The sequence below is a fragment of the Montipora foliosa genome, chromosome 1 (assembly GCF_036669935.1).
Source record: "Montipora foliosa isolate CH-2021 chromosome 1, ASM3666993v2, whole genome shotgun sequence".
NCBI classification, from domain to species: Eukaryota; Metazoa; Cnidaria; class Anthozoa; order Scleractinia; family Acroporidae; genus Montipora; species Montipora foliosa.
The window spans coordinates 14108947-14128002 of record NC_090869.1 but is presented as its reverse complement, the minus strand read 5'-3'; the positions used below and the strand labels follow the sequence as shown (position 1 = coordinate 14128002).

General features: G+C 39.6%; 1 protein-coding gene across 1 annotated transcript in view; it reads left to right on the top strand.

Annotated features, from left to right (window-relative positions):
* Window positions 1–18821, top strand: part of LOC137989227 (pachytene checkpoint protein 2 homolog) — a 20340-nt gene extending 1519 nt beyond the window's left edge. Inside the window, exons 2-18 of the mRNA XM_068835094.1 lie at window positions 248–413; window positions 1201–1318; window positions 2096–2151; window positions 2772–2812; window positions 3666–3715; window positions 4900–4972; window positions 5414–5477; window positions 5656–5742; window positions 6166–6272; window positions 7236–7304; window positions 8549–8633; window positions 8735–8775; window positions 12356–12373; window positions 13086–13139; window positions 14877–14946; window positions 17296–17600; window positions 17763–18821. Of these exons, the coding sequence (XP_068691195.1) occupies window positions 248–413; window positions 1201–1318; window positions 2096–2151; window positions 2772–2812; window positions 3666–3715; window positions 4900–4972; window positions 5414–5477; window positions 5656–5742; window positions 6166–6272; window positions 7236–7304; window positions 8549–8633; window positions 8735–8775; window positions 12356–12373; window positions 13086–13139; window positions 14877–14946; window positions 17296–17391 (1195 nt within the window). The 3' untranslated portion in view covers window positions 17392–17600; window positions 17763–18821. The remainder of the gene's footprint in view (window positions 1–247; window positions 414–1200; window positions 1319–2095; window positions 2152–2771; window positions 2813–3665; window positions 3716–4899; window positions 4973–5413; window positions 5478–5655; window positions 5743–6165; window positions 6273–7235; window positions 7305–8548; window positions 8634–8734; window positions 8776–12355; window positions 12374–13085; window positions 13140–14876; window positions 14947–17295; window positions 17601–17762) is intronic.
* The last annotated feature ends 235 nt before the right edge of the window (window positions 18822–19056 follow it).

Below are 19056 nucleotides of genomic sequence, written 5' to 3'. Positions count from 1 at the left end.
GATAGTTTGAAATCCCTATCTCCCCAAGAAGTTGTTATCATCATTATCATTATGATAATTTCGTCAACAACCTGAGCAAGAGTCATCTTCTCTTGACTCTGAAGATGACTTAGAACGGCGCAGGTTGTCGAGACACCAGTCTCTCCTTAGCTTAAGGATTACAATTTCCATACCTTGGTTTAAATCATTTTCAATACTAATATTACTTGATTATTATCAATAATTATTATGATTTGATTAATTATAGCACTGCTAGACCTGGCATAATTAAGGAGCATGTGAGGAAGTTTTTGATGTATGAGGTCACTTTGTATGGTGACACAACTTTTACAGAATTCAGTGATGGATTTTTAACACAGCATGTGAAATCGGTGTCTGTGTGTGACACAGAGATGGTGACTAAAGACAGGCAGGTAGGGTGGAAATTATTTGCAGGTTAGCTGTTGTTTGTTTATTTATTAATAGTTTGTCATCATTTGAAATTAATGAACGCCCAAGTGGCCAGTGGAGGGTAGGTGCCCAAGAAGCCCGGGGGCTGCAACGGCAGTCACATCCTCAAGGCACTAGAACACCCGACTGGCCTGCCCAACCCGCAACCAAGCCACGAGCCCCCGCGCCAGGCCCCCCTCAGGCACCCGTCACACTTGAGCCAGACAGCTCAGTGGAAACAAATAAATAAATAAAGAAAGAAATAAAGAAAATATAAAAAAAAGAATTAAAAAGAGGGGAGGATAGGGAGGGAACGCCGAGAAACACTAAACTACTAATTCGACTCACAATGCCACGCCAACAGAGCAACAAACACGCTGCAAACACATGGGACAACAACGCATGCACTAACCAGGAATACCGCTGGACAATGTCAGCCCCAGGGCTCCCACAACCTTAAGACTGCTGCAAACGCTACAGAACACATCAAACGCTAACAAACGCCTGCAAAAACGCTACTGACCGGACTTAAGCTCCCGGCCGTAAACCGTGTAACTATAACAAACGCTACAGACTGCACCAAAATGCTCAACAAACGCTAACAGACGGCCAAGACACTAACAACCACCTGCAAAGCACTACTGACCAGACTAGCTCCTAGTCGTTAACTATGTAAAATTTCATTTAACTATATCATAACATTCTGGGATGCTTTGATTCTACAATAACAAAATAAATAATGGAATTCTAACATGTATCTTATTTTTCCAGAGTAATCTTAAGAACTGCAGACTGGCAATCCATGTTTTCCAGCTTCATGATGATGGTCCAGCCACTGAGGAGTTGGAGGAAGAAATAGCTGCTGCTAATCACTGGCTACTACCCTCTGGTATGGTTTTCTTTCCACTAGAGTTGCTGTGATTTTAAATAATGAACTACAGTGAAGTACATAGTCCAAAATATGTTATTGCACTTTTCATTCACTTGTGAGCTGGAAAGTTTAAATTCCAATAAAGAGTTTCATTGAGATTTCCACTGTTGTCAGTCACCATAGCGGAGCAGGTAATTGGGTTACATTTAGCAAATGATTGGCTAATTTTCATGCCCTTTGTTGCTTTCCGTCTTCAAGGGTCTGTTATGAATTATATATTGCTGTAAACATGTTTAGGTGGTGTAAAAAGCTAACAATTGTAAGTCTTCAATTTTATTGAAGGCAAATGTCTCTCTCGCTGTTTTGATCATGTGACAGTTTTATTTTTGTAGTGCATACTGGCTCAAACTATTATTTAAAAATGCCAAATCAACCAAAATTGAGACAATTATGTAATGGTACTGTTGTTTTAATAAATCAGTATTTTAGTACTGTAATTAGCTCCTTGGGGCTTAAATGAGGCTTTAGTCAAGGGGAAGCGTGAGGAGTGAGGCTGAAGGAGAGAAAGACGAAACATTCTTGTGAAAAGCAAGAATACCATAATGCTTGTTCCTTCAAATTTTGCATAAGCATTGTTTCTAGTTTCTCTAGAGGAAACAAAAACAATGCTCATCTAGACAAAATTTGGAGGGACAGACAAAGAATATTATCAAAATTTACGGTATTTTCCAAAGTGGCCTATGGAGATGGGTATTGACAAATGTAGAGTTTTATCTTTCTACCATTCCTTTACAGAGGATTTTCATGGAGTTTGGGAAAGTTTGATATTTGATTCAGATATCAAAGCACAGGTATCGAACATGAACTGTCTGGTATTAATATTATCATAGAATCCAATGTACATGTATTGTGTTTTTATTATTTTTTGTACGTGATTTTGTCAACCCATTTTCATGGTCCTTTTGAATTTATATATCATGTCATAGTCATATATTTTTCTTTACATGTACATTGTACCCTCGGATTTTAGAGTATCTTAGTGTACATTTGTGTATACATGTGTGGCGAATGTCTTCGAGCATTAACCCTCTCAACCATGATACTGTACCATAGAGGACAGGACAGACCACAACACTGGGAACTCTGTGCCCACTACTCTCTTTTTCACGTCCCACAGGGTTATGAACATCGAACGGCTGTCCTTATCTGGGAAGACTTGAAAGTCTAACCATTAATTTTGCAGATTCCATTACAAAGGCAGCACTTTCTCCTCAGTTATTTAAAGACCCTGAGTGTTTGTCCAGCTGGAGTTTTAACCCGTAACCTCTCACACAGTAGTTTGATGCCCTGAACCAACTTAGCCAACCAATCGGCGGTTGAGCCAACCGGTTGGCAGTTAATGCTAAATATTTCTTTATTGAAAGAGTCATAAGAGTCCTGAAAGGTTAATTAAATTGCATTTCTTTTTTAGCTGATCAACTATGCAGCCACAACTCTGCTGTTTTCAGACAGGTGTGAAAATGATCCTTATTTAATATGATTTATCACGAGAGCAGAATTGGTTGGTGAAGTACATGTAGATTGTAGTCCTTGGGAATGTACTGGTACATGACTGTATGTACATTACAGGCTTGCTCTTACCGGTAGGGCTGACCATTAAGGTCTCAACATCTTATCTCGTAAAGAATTTTTGCCTTACACAAAATGATACCCTCTATGCTGTTGCCACAGCAACCATTTTTTTGCTGCTGGTTCTATTTAACGCAGGATTGATTTTCACAGTTGTTTATTATGCAGTCGTAATAAGACATTTTCACTCTTGGTAAGCTTATACAGACTGAGGTGTAAAGCATAATGGACAGCACATGCATTTAAAGTCTGACCATCTGCTTGTATTATCCGTTGAAAATCAAATATACCTGGTATTTGGTTCGTTGCAGAGAGGGACTGATCCATTTTAATGGGAGTCACTTTGTACCTTGTCTGATTTACAATTTACTGGTGTTAGTTTTAATATTTAAGGAGATATTCTCAATTTTGATTTATGACAGTCATTTGCACAGTCTGTGAAAATCGTCAATTTTTGAACAAAAACTTGAATATCTCGCAAACAAGAGAAGATATTCCAAAATAGAAGACACCATTCTTCATCATTTTGAAAGCTCTTCAATCCATTGACTCCTGGAGGTTCGCCATTGATGAGTAAAATCATCTGGCATTAGACAGAGTAAAATACAAAGTATAGCCAGTTCAGGGGTGAAAGTGTTAAAATAAGCAAAAGATATGTTTTACCGGTAATTCATAGGCACTTAAATTAAAAGCTATATAATTGTTGATGATGTGCTTTTTGTGTGTATAATTTTAGGGGTGTGAACAGTAACGTCATATCATGGAACAGAGTTATACTTCTTCATGGTAAAAACAAGGCAATTATAATTATTGTGATAATGTAATGTATACTCAACATGGTTCTTGCATCATGCTACATGTAAAAAAAAAATATTAGTGCTTTGTTTATAGTGGAAGTACACTTACATGTAGCTAGTACAAATTAAGAAAAGTAAAACCTTCAATTGATCAACAAAATTTGTGAAATGTACAATCAAATCTTCATTCTTCATTGGAAACTTTGTGCTATTTATTTACTCGACAACTTGCTGAGATTAACCTGGTTTCCATACGATCTGCAATGTCAGGTCCGCGATCGTTTAATTTAAAACAAAACTTGCGGAGGTAATAAAATTTAAAGCGCCTCAGAAAAAGTAAAACGTGGAGACGGAAATTATCGAAAAGTTACAGTTAACAGTCAAAGAAGCGCACAGGCGGTACGACAACGTCTTTACGGCTTTTTGCATACTGTAAGCTAACGTGTCTGTTTATCAAACAACAGATCGACCAGCATAAGATCAGGTTTTTACTACATGTTCTTTGGCGACACAAGGTCATAATTTTATTGACAAGGCAATTGCCGTTTCCAGTTTAATACCACGATCCTCGTTCGAATTTTCTTTCGCGTTTTGTTGTCTAAGATCGATTTACAGATAGAAGGGAAAGTTTGTCTAGGGTATTTGAGATCGTCTGCGACTCGTCTGTCGCAGGCAGCTTAGTTACCATTACGCGCTGCGCGAAATTAGATGATTTCGCGTAGTGGGGTCTCCTAAATTTATGCCAAAAATTTCTGCTTCAGTGACTCTCGCACGACGCAAATCGCGTCGCGCAGGACGCGAATCGCTTCGCGCGCGACACGATTCGCATCGCGCCTGAAACGCGACGCGACTGGTAACTTACATTTGAGCGGTACTGTATCAAGTTCGTTCACAGGAACCCCACTTTTATTAATCTGAAAGAAACAATTCAAACTTAACGGAAACATGATTAAGAAGCCCACCTGGCAGGAGGAAACCAGTTGGCTCTTCACAAAGCATCCTAGCATTGAATCCGGGACAACCGGAAACAAATCCACAACAGACTATAGAATTGCATTTGAACCCAGGGCAACCACAGTGAGATACAAACCCAACACCCCAACCACTTGACAGTCTGACAATTAACAAGTAGTTTTTATAAGATTAAAGGCTGTTTTATTGTTTTGTTTCAAGGTCCACCAGGAACAGGTAAAACCTCACTCTGCAAGGCCCTGGCTCAAAAACTGAGCATCAGGTTGTCAGATCGGTAAGGCACAAGTTTGTACTTCTACAGATAGTTTCATAAAACCTATACATTTTTGCTAGAGAAAGTCACAGAACATTCCTTTTTCTTTTCTTGAACTTTTTCTTGAGTTTTGGAGAGTTTCAGTAAAATACATCTAAGAGTAAAGGAAGACATGGTCAATAATTAGGTTATAACAGAAACCCATAAGGGTTGAAACGTGTAACGCGCGTTCACAGCTTCCGAATATTCAGTGCGAACTTATTGGTTGAATGTTTTAGTGCTGAGTACCATATTTGGAAACCCCTCGCTCTTGTTGTTCCAATTATGGTACTTAGCATTTGAATTGAATATTCAGAAGCTTGTTTCCCAGCACACAAGGGGCCGTTACATGTTTCAACTCTTATGGGTTTCTGGTTATAATGATAAATATCAATAATTGCTGAACCTTTTTTTTAATTGTAGATATTCTTATGGTCAGCTGATTGAAATAAATAGTCACAGCTTGTTCTCCAAGTGGTTTTCTGAGGTATGAATTTTGCATGAAAATAAGGTTGACATACATGTAATTATTATACGTAATGAGGATATGTTTTTCAAATTTTTACAGTATCATTATTTTGCTGAACCAATTAATCTCACCTTGATATAGCGATAATATTGTAATTCCTAACTTTCTCTCAAGTGGATCTGCTCATTTCCAATAGAGTGGCAAGCTGGTAATGAAGATGTTTCAGAAGATCCAAGAGCTGATTGATGACAAAGATGCCCTGGTGTGTGTATTGATTGATGAGGTATGACAACTGGGCCTTGGAATAAATTTGTACCTTTTACAGCATGATGTCTTCTTATCCAAAATTTCAACATTTTGAGTAGCAATATTATTGTTTTTTCACAACACCATTAGCCTAAGGTACATGTAGATAAAGCTGGTCTTACAGTCATCTAACCATTCATCTACACTGTACAATTCACTACCACAGTGTTATTATGCTTGGTTAAGTTTCTCACACTGAGAGAAAGCAGAATACATTCTGGTACAGTAAAATGACTGGTTGCCTAAAGCTACAGTAGGCATCCTTATGAAAACCCTGATTGTTTTGGACTAAGTACAGTCATGTACATTTGTTCACAATGCATAATGTCACATACATTTAAATGTACATGTAACTAAATAGCAGGAATTTGGTATTTAGTAGCCCACTTTTTTTTTGTAGGTTGAAAGTTTGACAGCCGCTCGCAAATCAGCAATGCAGGGCCAGGAGCCGTCAGATGCAATAAGAGTGGTCAATGCACTGCTTACTCAAATTGATCATATTAAAAGGTATGCTATTGAAATACATTTCTACCGCCTGCTTTTTCATCAGGGCCTGACCTGTGCCACTGATCCTAATACATGTAGTGTAGTGGTCAACCAACTTCTAGTGGTTACAAAAGTTTGAATGCGAAAAGCACACGAAAAGTGTCTGAACATTAATTTTGTCACTTGAGTTAGGGTTAGTGCACACAAAACAATCATCAATAATACATGTAATTCTTATTTATTGTTTTTGTTTGCGCTAACCCTATTGTTATTGTTTACCTGCTCTGGAAGCAGAACCTGATCCAAAAACTCTTCTGACTCAGAGCAATCAGTATTTGATCTGAAATATTTCAATGCTACCACAACGGCTTCATCGGTCAGGTGACTCAGGACAAAACAACTGAGTTGTAGTGGGGTCCCCATAGTGGAGCTATGTGCTCTGTGGGGATACCCTGCCCAAAGGGGCAGAAAACTTTATAAATAAACAAATAAATAAATAAATGTGACCTCTCAAGCGAAAACGTACAGTAACGATTTTCCGTGTATGACCGGAATTCCATGTGGAAGCTGTGTGACACCCGTGAGGTTTTAATTTTAAGCCGTTCTCGCAGCTTGGCTCACTCGTGCGACCGACGTTTTTAAGGTCAGGTTTCGTCCAAACAATTATCATTTTTTAAGAGCCGTTTGCATTAACCCGTGAAATCATAACAACAGAAACAAAACGACCCACTCGTGCAAAATTTTTCTCAAGCCGTGTAAAATTTTCGACCACTCGTGTGGGATTTCTGAGAACCCGTTTGGTCGTGCGGTGCCACTCGTTCACTTGACTTTTCAAGCCATGAGCAACCCATGAGGGAGCCGTGTGAAAACCCCGTTTCTCGGAAAGTCGTTAGTGTACATTTTCCCGTGAGAGGTCACAAATAAATAAATAGACAAGTAAATAAATAAAATTTAATAAATAAATAGTGTGTCATTGTATTTCAGGTTCCCTAATGTTATCATTCTCACAACTTCAAATGTGACTGGAGCTATTGACCTGGCATTTGTAGACAGGTACAATTTCGCTAACCAATATGCTTAGTTTAAGTGCATGTTGATGCTTTGATGTGCTGATTGAACCTACATGTACAAAAGGCATTTGGACTCAAGAATCTGGAGTTAACTGGAACACAACCTGCGATCATGCATTCTTATTGTAAAATTTTGCTCTTGCATTTACCTAACCGCTCACTGGTGGCTTAGTTGGTTGAGCACTGGGTTGTCATGCGGAAGGTTGTGAGTTCACCTCCAACTGGACCCACACTAAGGGTCTTAAAATAATTGAGGAAAAAGTGCTGCCTTTGTAATTGCACCTGCAAATGGTTGACTTTCAAGTCTTCTCAGATAAGGACTATGCACATATACATGTAAACCGCAGGCCCCATCTAACAAATAATTATATCTTCCATGTTCATAAGTTCCCTGTGGGAACCCACACGCTATTCAAGAAGAGTAGGGGATGAAGTTCCTGGTGTCGTGGCTGTCCTTTGTGAGTGTACATGTATGGGTGGGTGGGTGGGTGTAGCAGAGCCACATCAGCTGAATAGCTGCCAAAACGTCAACCTGCTTAAAGGGGATAGATCATGCAATTTTAGGCAATTTCAGCACTGATGGAATGAATGGTCATAGAATTAACTAAAATAGCAAAATAACTTTTCAAAACTATAGAAGAACTCTAACAAAACACAGGGAAGCCAAGAAGGGACATGGATGGATAAAACTGGAGAGGATTGAAATGGATTGAATTTGGGTAAATTTGAAAAATGTCGGCCCACGTTTTTTCATTATTTATATCAGTCTATATCGAAATGTCATCTACACAGCTGGAAAATCATTCTCAGTTTTTATGTGGCCGTGATTTTGCAAATGAAAGACTCATGCTCTGCCAATTTGACGTTTAGAGCTGATAATTAACAAAATTAAACAAAATTACCTAAAATCGCGTGACCTAGCCCCTTTAAACAAAATTAATAATATAACAAACAAACAAAAAGAATGTCTGATGACAAGGTACAATGTGTCTTGTACAGTGTGAATCATTTTCACTCCAGACAGCTCAGCTCAAGGATAAGCTAGAACAAGCACATGTACAGTACATGTAATATTTGTAGGAATGAGGACTGGCTGGAACTTAGCCAGTGTAGCTGGCAGTATTGTTGGCGCGGAGATTGGGGAGCCCCCTCCCCATTCTCCGCGCGGCTTCGCACAGCCCCCTTTCGCAGTGATTTCCTGATAAATAGTGTTTCTTTTACCTCCAGGGCAGACATCAAACAGTACATTGGCCTGCCATCTGTTGAAGCAATATTTTCCATTTATCACTCCTGTTTGTGTGAGCTTATGAAGGTAAGACATTTGACTCTCACAAGCAATAGTCCACTTTTGAAGTAGTGTGAAATGTTTGGCAGGGCTGATACAACGCATCTTTTTCTATTCTTGTTTTACAGGTTGGGATCATTTCTCCTGTGCAGCAAATTCTTTGTGTAAGGTATGTAATAAACCTAACTTGACCCAGGTTTTCCAGGGAAGCGCGCTGAGGAGAAACTCGCTTTGCGCGTTTTTGTCTCCCTTCAAGTCCTCCAAAAGGGAGAGCCCCAGCCTTGTGAAGACTAAAATGTGTAGTTGTGTTCTCTATCTCTTTCTTCAAGGCGCCGTGACACTGTTCAATTTTTCGTACAACTTGTCTCGCAACGTTATTTCTACAAAAGTTCTCACATTACGAAACAAGTTGTTTTACGGGTGTTACACTGAGCAACGTTTCATGAAACTTGTCTCGTTCCGATGATCACGTGAGGTTAAAGGAATATTTTCATTGGCTGGTGGCGCAAACCGTTGCGACACAAGTTGCAGGACAGATGCTTCACTGCGCAATGCTTAAAAAATTCGTTGCAACTGTTTCGGAAAGTAGAACTCAATTCTGCTTTCCGCAACGGTTTCTGCAACTGCCTGGTCTCGCAACGTTTTTGGCTGTTGCAAGGTATGTTACATTGGGTAATGATTCGTGCAACTTGTCTCGCAATAGCTTTGTGAGACAAGTTGCACGAAAAATTGCACAATGTAACAGCGCCTTTAGTCAGCTGGCTCAAGACGAGCTGCTGTGGCCTTCATGGATATATGCCATTGATCCCAATTCTGTTCCAGTTGGGATGCTTGATGCAGACTACATCCCACCATTGCTAAATGTCCGATTGCCATGCTCTTCTGGGTCTTCCCTTTCCGCGGGCGCCTTCCACTTTGCCTTGGATGATAAATTCTCAAGGCATTCGTGTTGTATGGCGTGGCCACAGAATTGCAGTTTTCTTGTAACAATTTGTTGGAAGAGCGTTCTCTTTGTTCTCAGTTGTTGAACCACCCACTGGTTGGTACTCTTGGCCTCCCACGAGACTTGCAGCAGTCGTCTAAAGCTCCACATCTCATATGCATTGATCTTATCTTCCACCTTCTTGGAGAAGGTCCATGACTCGCTTCCATAAGACGCAATGATGAAGGCAGTAGACCGAGCCAGTCGAAGTTTAAGGTCGTTATTGACATCTCCTCTCTTCCTGATCTTGTCCATCTTCGGTATTGTATTGATGTTCGAGCTATGCTTTTTCTCTTACTTCTTGCATAACGTCTGCCTCGGTATTGATCATTGATCCCAGGTACTTGAATTCTTTAATTTCTTCCAGATGTTGTCCAGTAAGAGTGAAATGACTGAAATCTGTTCCGTGCTTGTCGATGACCACGACCCTTGTCCTTTTGTGTTTAGTAGGAGACCGTTCTTTCGACTGAGATCTTCGAGTTTGGTTAGGAGTGACGTGAGCTCTTCTTTTGCTCTTGCGCAGGAGTGTCGTATCGTCCGCATACCTTAAGTTGCAGATGATCAGGCCTCCGACCACGACTCATGTCCCAGAGGTTTCAGTTGCTCCTCTGTTGATGCCTTCTGAATATATGATAAAAAGTGAAGGCGATAAAAAGAAACCTTGTCGGACGCCGCGGCTGATAGGAAAGACTTCTGATAATCTGCTCGATGTTCTGACTATGATCGTCTGATCCTGATAGAGGTGTGCAAGGGAGTTTTATGATATGCGTTGGGAAACCCCTACACTCCATGTCTGTCAACAAGCAGTGGTGGTTGACGCGAGAGTCGAAAGCTTTACTTTAGTCAATAAAGCACAAGTACATTCCAGGTGCTTGTCAATAATCATTCTGATGTTTAAAATTTGTTCTCTTGTGCCCTTCTCCTTTACAAATCCAGCTTGCTCTTCACTGATCTCTCTGTTATAGTGCTCTTGGAGCCTTGCAACGATGATCTTAAGAAGCACTTTGCTTACATGTACTATCAGGTTGATTATGCGATAGTTAGCGCACTCTTTTAGATTTCCTTCGTTTGGAAAGGGAATGAAGATTCCTCTGCACCAATCTCTTGGCCACTCTTCTCTTCCAGATCTTAATGCACTGTTTCCAGGTGAGGGTCACACCTTTTTCTCCGCATGCTTTCTAAAATTCGATCGGACTTCCGTCAATGTCTGGTGCTTTTCCGTTACTCAGTTGTTTGAGAGCTGTCTCCACCTCATCCCGTGTTGGTTCTAGCTCAGGATATCGTTCTCAAGTAGCTTCCCATGGATGGTCTTGAGGCTGGGGTAGTTGTGTTAATGGAGTCAAAACATGCTGTTGTTCAGTTACCAAGAATCATATTGAATAAAATGAGTGTCCTCATAGGCTTAGCTCAGTTGGTAGAGCCTTGCGCCGGCATCGCACAGGTCAGAGGTTCGAATGACTGGTTCAAATCCCGTTGGGGAGCCACCTGAATTTTTCAGGCGTCTTACTCTATAAGAAACAATTGCTTAAATTGTCCAGATAAGTGCAAGAATCATACTTGTCTTGGGCAAGAGATTTAACTATTAGAAGGTAATGTGAAGTGCTAGTTTTCTACCCATTTGAACTAACTAGCACTTCACATTACCTTCTAATGGTTAAGTCTGTTGAAATAGAAGTGCTACACGGCCAACGTTTGCAAAAACGTAACCCTTCCGCCTTGTACTCGTACATATTCATTGCCGTGAAATTGTCATCTTCCTACGACCTGCTCCCATCTGACCTTGTAGCTCAGTCGGTAGAGCAGCGGTGATCTAACCCGAAGGTCGTGGGTTCAATTCCCACCTTGATCAGAGTTTTTCTCTGTCCTTGTGTGGGCCCATTTCCGTCAGTATAGGCTAACGCTCACATGGTTCATATGGGTAGAAAACTAGCACTTCACATCACCTTCTGTTAGTTAAGTCTGTTGAAATATAAGTACTACACGGCCAACGTTTGCAAAAACGTAAACTTTTGTTGGGCAAGGTTTGTTTTGTTGCCCGCATCAAAGGGATGGGCGAAGTCTATTGGAATTTTAAAAAAGTTAGCCACCATTTTGAAATATGGACGGGGTGCTTTAAAAGACCTAATTAATTTAACCTGTGTAGCTTTAAATAAGTATATCCTGCTAATATTCGTTTGAAATCTTGCATTGTATGGAACGGGATGGGAACTGATACACTCAGATGTATGCCGATTTACACCAAATTTTTCTTGGTGTTGCCGTTGCGTTGTTTGTTGCCACGACTCCCCACCTCTTCTTTAAGATATATTTTTTTAAAAAAATCGGAAAAAGGAAAAATAATTTTTAATATTTAAAGATTAAAATTTCTTGCGTTCTCAGATTTCTTTTTCATTGCTGTTTTATGATATAATAGTATCTGTACCTTTACCTTATGTGATTTATTTGCTGCTCAGTTGATATGTAATTTGGTTACTTTGATAGGTACATATTAGTTGTGTGTTTGTCTGTTGTTGTTGTTTTACATGATCTCTATGATATGTGGGTGTTTTCCGACGTCGGCCCAAACATCGTAATTGATCATCTGTAATTTGGCTTCCTAGGTCTTCAACTCCATAGTCACTTTAGGAATTAATCCAATTCTCCCTTTATTTAATTTAATTTCAATAGCTTTTAATTTCTTTCTCGTCTATCTAAGTGTATATAAAGGTCTTGTCTGTTGTCCTTGATACATCATTTGTTTTACTAAGCTATTCTCATTCGTCAACAGGGATTTAGAAGTCTTACGGTAAGTGGTTTCTTGGCTCATAGTGAGTAACCCTGTAGCTATTTTCATTGGTCCCTATGACCTGTAGCTTCGTTTGTTATCCGGGATCCCTAGGTGCATTGTTTATGTTGTATCATCTATTATTTCGTTCTCCAATCACAGACCGCGTCTGGAAAGCTACAAGGTGTCACGTCATCTTCGTTGCACTAGACTATTTCGTCAATCGTAAGTTCCAAGTGAATCCAGGGTCGTTCCAGTCCTTTGTAGGGGCAAACGGACAAACTTGTAACTTCATATGAAAAACAGCAAGTTGAACCAGGTGTACAGTCAGATTGTCTGATGCTACTCTGACTTGGGGAATTATTCAAAGACCCCGTCAACTTTTTAAGCTACGTTCATAGTTCATATGAACCGCTTCACCTGCCGTTTGTCACCTAAAATGACTGGAAAGACCCAGGATTCACTAGGAACTTACTGTTTGCGAAATTGTCTTTTCGCGGAATGACGAAACGCATAGTAAACCATGAAAACAGAAAACCTAGAAACAGTCGAGGTAGCGAAACAAAGAAAACGCTTCACAGGGTCTTACACCTAGGGATATCCCGTCTTCTTTCAAATCTTCCATGTTTCGGTTTTGATTTACTTTCAGTTTCCAACTTATACTTTTAGAGGACGCCCCGCAGATATAAGAGGCTCAAACGTGAATTCTAAAGTAAATTTCTTTGCCTTACAGCTTCGTGAACAATGACGCCACCAATCTCAGTTTGCAGTTATTAGAAATAGCTAAGTATGTTCATATGGCAATTCCCATTCCCTCGAAACACGCACTTGATCAACAAAGTCTCTCCCTGAAATGAAGGATTATTCTTAATTTTCAATTTCTTCCAAGTGAAGTATTATCGTTCATTTTGGACACTGAAAGCTTGATAGGGATCATATTTCTTTTAAGGAGGCTCTAAACAAATAAACATATTCTGTCCTTAGATACAGTTAGGGTAATCATATCAAGATAAAATTTGGCAAGGGCATTAAATACCCATTAAAGATTTCTCACATCACATTTTCCTCCAAAATGACGTTTCCATGGCAACGATATAAGGCACTTAATATCAAGATATATTGTGTTTTTTGAAAAAAACGGGACGGTGAAATATTCCCATTCAACGTTACCAGATAATGTTAGAAATAATCTCTAAAATATTTAAAATTCAACAAAATCTGTAGGTCAGTTTTTAGAAAAATATGTTTTTTTGAAATGTCTCTAATTTGTTTTTTCACCTATTTTTTTAAATTTGAAAGACACGTTTTAAATTAATCTAAGGTGACATGCAAAAAATGAAAAAAAATCACCGTCCGGAAGCAGAGATATAAACGAGTAAAGTTGCAAAATCAGGAAAAATGAGGGGGTTACAAGATCGGCATTAACGCATGCGTCACCCGCTCATTCGAGTGCACGCGCGAGTGAAGCTACAGGCCAACACAAAAGAATTTAAGTGACCATTAAACCGTTTGTGTACAATTTTCGTAGTTTTCGTGAATAGGTGATGTCTATTTATATTCCATATGTAAAGGAATTAGAAGAAAGGTGAGCGAAATTAGCGGTAACCCATTTTGAATAAATATTCGGCACATTTTCTAGTCAGTTGATCTTTAGTGGTAAAGTGGATAAAAACAGGTCCTTCAAAGTCGGTGCTCCGGGTTCAAATCCTGTCCTGGGGTTACTTTTACTTTTTTAACGATGAAATGATATATATATATATATATGGAATGCGGATATGAAATCAAGTGAAGCTATGATCCTCGCATTTATGAAGGCAATTTTTGCAATTGCGTAAAGAAGCCCGAAAAATTCAGGACTTCAACGAGGTTTGAACCAGTGACCTCGCGATACCGGTGCGACGCTTTAACCAACTGAGCTATGAAGCCACTGACGTTGGGAGCTGGTCATTTGTGGGTTCCAGTGTTCCCGTGAGGAATGAATCAACGATGAATCATATATGATTCATTTCATATATATCATTTCCTTTTTCCTTTTTTCTTTTCTTTTTCATACCACAAGTCCTGGGACAGAGTGATCAAAATGGAGGATAATACTTCATTTAAGGCAAACTGGCAATGAAGGATAATCCTTCTTTTGAGGAAGAGATCGTGTTGACTTGATGGCGCGCCACTTGCACGGCATTTATTCAGTTTTTCGCGAGTTTAATGTGCGGCATATTCGGGACGATGCTCATTCAGTTGTCATTCACTAAGTCATTTTGGTTCGCAAAAATGACTTGCGTTGGTTCATGTATTTACAAAATTTTGTAAACGAGTGAGAAAAGTATAGCTGCTTTGAAGAAAATTGTTGCTTATTGTAGTAAATTAAATTTCTAAGGCTTTCTTAAACAAAATTGTACTGCACTCGGGTTTTAATGAGAATCGCTGAATGTAGTGTTTTGGTTGTCAATACAGAGCTTGTTGGGGGGCTGCGTTTGATCTCGTAAATACGACATCCAATTCGTTGTTCTCCATTTTTGTTCAGGAACAGCCATGGCTTGAGCGGAAGAACACTCAGGAAGATTCCATTTTTAGCGCATGCCCGCCACATTCAGGTGAATTTTATTGTACGGTCAACAATAGACCACAGCGCCATCAACCTAAGTCTGATTGTCGACGAGGTTGCAGGGAGAACCCCAATTTACTTTTTTTGTAAAATTAGATGAGGAGAGGTACTAATCGAAATCAATGAAAACTAACCGTTTTAAAATCGGTCGCCTAGACCTCAACTCCATAGATTACCGTCAAACGACGGAGTGACAAGCTCATCCTTTCAGTTTTGCATCTGATGCCAAGAGTTGTCCTTTTGCGTACGTCTGTTGTTTTTTTTTTAGGGTCTTTGTTTCATTCCGTAGTTTAAATATATGTGTCTTTCATATATAAGAGTCCCTCCCAGGGATCTTGGGAACTAGGGAACATTGCTAATTTGAACTGGGAGCAGGGGAACAATGACAAATTATCTTGGGGAACAAGGGCACGAAAACAACTTTAGGGATAAAAAAGCTGGGAACAATTTTGAAAGTAATTTCGGAAACAAGGGAACACAAGCAAAATTTTAAAGGGAACAAAGGAGGGACTCATAATAATGATCAGGATGATGGTGATGAACTTTATTTGCAGTTGAATATTTATATAGAAACTGCGCGGTATTAATTAATTAATTATTATTCAAGTGCCCTGAACCCTTCAATTTGGTTTTTTTTGGTAGATTTTCAAGATCTTTCAAGAACTCATTTCCCGAAATTTTTAAAATATATACTGAATCCTGATTTTTTTACGAGCGCTAAAAGTGAAGGCGGTGTTGTTAATTTTTTTTCTTCTATTGTTCGCATTAGTCCCCCACTCGGCCAAATGTGTCCAATTGGGGCGTTTTCACTCACGTGACCAGTAGCCATATTGAATTACTGAGACAAAAGAAAGTATTTGCATAAAAATAGAGTTCAATTCTCGGAGGATTACTTTTGGTACCATGGCCGCCATGTCTTTGTTTTGAAACACCATCATGGCGGCCGTGACGTCCTGTGAAAATGCGTGCAAGCTTGAGTTGTTGGAATGTCATTTTCTTACGTCACAACTTAAAAAGTGTCAAATATCGGACGCTTCTCATTGGCTTGTTCCTCCTGAGCCCACGAGACAATAATTGGCCCAGCAGGGCTTATAGCCCACAAAAAATTAAAACTGAATTTCCCGAACTTCAAGCGGTCGTAGAAAAAATCAGGATTTGTTATTTTTTTTAAAAATTCCGAAAATGAGTTCTTGAAAGATATGAAAATCTACCAGAAAAAAATAAGTTGGAGGGTTAGGGGCACTTTAAGCGTCGAGTGTACTAGAGCGAGTTTCAATCGAGTGTTGTAAAACCAAAACCAAAGTAATTACTTTGGCCAATCAAAACTTGAAGTAATTACACGTAGCCGACACAAAGCGCGGGAAAATGTTGGTTTTTGAAGACAGGAGAAAACCGGAGTACCTGGGGGGAAAACCGCAGTACCCGGGGGAAAAACCTATCGGAGAAGAGTAGAGAACCAGCAAACTCGGCCCACATGTGACGCCGGCAAGTCTGGAAATTGAACATGAGCCAGGTTGGTGGGAGGCTGGCGCTCTTTCCACTACGCCATCCATGCTCCCATAGTTTCTAACATGATTATTCAACACTGTTTTTCGAGGCCTTGGCAGAGGAATGTGAAAAAATGCAGTAAGCGACTCGCACTGAGCACGCAGAGCTTTTGTTTTTGCTCGTAAAGGACGGTGCCTATTATTGTTATTGCGCATATGTTCTGCGCATCTCGAGATACTCGGGTTTCCTTTGGGTGGTCCTTACCAATACAAGGATATTTTTGCCCGGTTTAAAAACTATGCGGAGAAAGTAGAGTTTTCACAGATAATTAAGCTCCAATTTGGGAAAGAACGCCATACATTGCTTTGAATTTTAATTAAAGCTTTTTTCAAATATAGACGTTAATCATAAATGGCGGTCATATTTATAATTCTTTTGTCCAAGTGCAAATTAGCCTACCAAGCCTCATTCTAGAGCAAGAATTCTTTTCAATTCACTGTATGGTATTGAGGCTTGTTAGGCTAATTTGCACTTGGACAAAAGAATCATAAAATGACCTCCATTTATGAATAAGGTCTATTGTTGTTTAATAATTATCTTTGAAAAATGCGTGGTTACCTTTAATTTTCTTTTTGGGTTTCAATAACCCTTGTTAAGATCTGGTTCCCGCATATTCGTAAACCGCGCAAAAATAACTGTGAATTAGTAGGTACCGTCCGTAAGTGAGCAGATGTGTGACGTTTCTTTCGGCAATACCGTTGGAAGCTCCCTTTCCCTGTGATTTATTCCACGACACAGATAGGTCTTCGTTTTCGGGTCAAACCTCTGACACAACGGTTTTTCTTTGCAGGCTCAATCAGTGACGTTGCAGGGTTTTTTGAGTGCGCTTTCTAGGACTGTGGAAAAGCAGTTTGAAGATCGAAAAAACCTCAAAAACGATGAGTGACGATAAATCTCTTTCCCTTAAAGCTGGCCATAATCAACCAGAGAATTTTATTCATTCCTTGCTCTGCTTCGCTTTCCGTTTCTCCAAGACGCGTGGCCTTGTGCACCCAGTCATTCTCGAGATCGAAATGTTCATTCTCCTAAATAGTGCCTTTGGTTTCTTTGTTGGGTGGTCATGCGTGAGAATTTGGTGAACATGTTATATAGATGGTTTTCAATCACGTGATAAGTCGGCCATGTTGGTGCACAAAACAATAGCAAATTATGGCTCATGTTTTGCATTATCATAGAGTCAAATTCCCAACAGACTTTTTCTCTTTTCTTCTGCACCAACATGGCTGCTGTGACGTCAGGTGAAAACCATCTATACAGATGAGACCTCTCAAGCTGATAATAATCGTCATTCTCAATACTTGTCTGACTGACATTCCATTGAAATTGTGAGGAGAATTTGCATACTGATCACTCCCGGGAGTCGAAGGGTTAAGAAGGCGGCAGCTGCGTGGGTCTTACACTCTTGCATGTGCTTGCTTTTTTTTCATGGAGATTTTTCAATAGGCCACTTCGGAAAATGCCATTATACTCTTTGTTTGTCCTCCCACTTTTTGCATAAGCATTGTTTTTGTTTTCTCTTGGGACCATTGTAGACCAAGGAGAAACTGGAAACAATGTTTATGCAAAATTTGGGGGGGGGGGGGGGGGTGGAGGACGGGGGCGAACAAAGAGTATTTTGGTATTTTCCGAAGTGGCCTATTCAGAGAAGATTTCACGAGATCCAATTCCCCTTTGGTTTGGAGAAAAACGCGCGCTTAGAACCTCTATTCTACAAAACTACAGAAAAGCGCTGGTGTCTGTAAGAAACTAATTTTAAAATCGCTCATTTTTACTTTAAATCACCGTTGTACCGTGCGCCGCCATCTTGAATGTCTGTGACGTGTTACGTTTGCTTTATTTGCTTCAGAAGAATAGTGCATGGTGCAACAGTAGTAAGACGCTATTGCTCAAGATGGCAGCGTTCGGCAAATTTGAAAGTGAAAATAAACGATTCCAATATTTTGTCCGATACAGATCCATTCGAATAACTTTTTAAGCAAAATGACATTGCAAAAATTATTTCCAACGCTTTAAATTTATTCTTTAGTTTGAGTGTAGGCTCCCTTTTGGTGAAGAGCGCCTTAATCAACGATGAAAGAAAGCGCCCCTAGAAACTTTTCGGATTGCCTTTTCTCGTTTTTATTGGTTTCGGATATCCTTGGTGTTTGAATGGAATGAATACTTGCGTACTCGAGCGCTGACTGAATTTTATAAGATTGCCGGCAAATCAACTTTGTCGAAGATAATCGCGGTGACGGAAATTTGGTACATCTTGACAAGCATTTTCAGAATTCAATGTACAGTTGTAGTAAATTCAATAAAGTGGGGTTCCATACATATCGTTGACCTTTAGAGTCTTTTTGTGCAGTTGTTAGTAGCCTTATCTCGAAAATTTATCGGAGGTAATTTTTATAGTACATGATTTGAGGCTGATTTTCGCTAGCGACGCAAGCACGAGATAAATTCGGTAATATATTAACTTGTCGTGAACCTAGTCCTGGTCGTGAATCTGTGCCTTTTCGAACTTTGTTCTTAACCAAAGATAACAATACTGTTGTGAACAAGAAGCTAG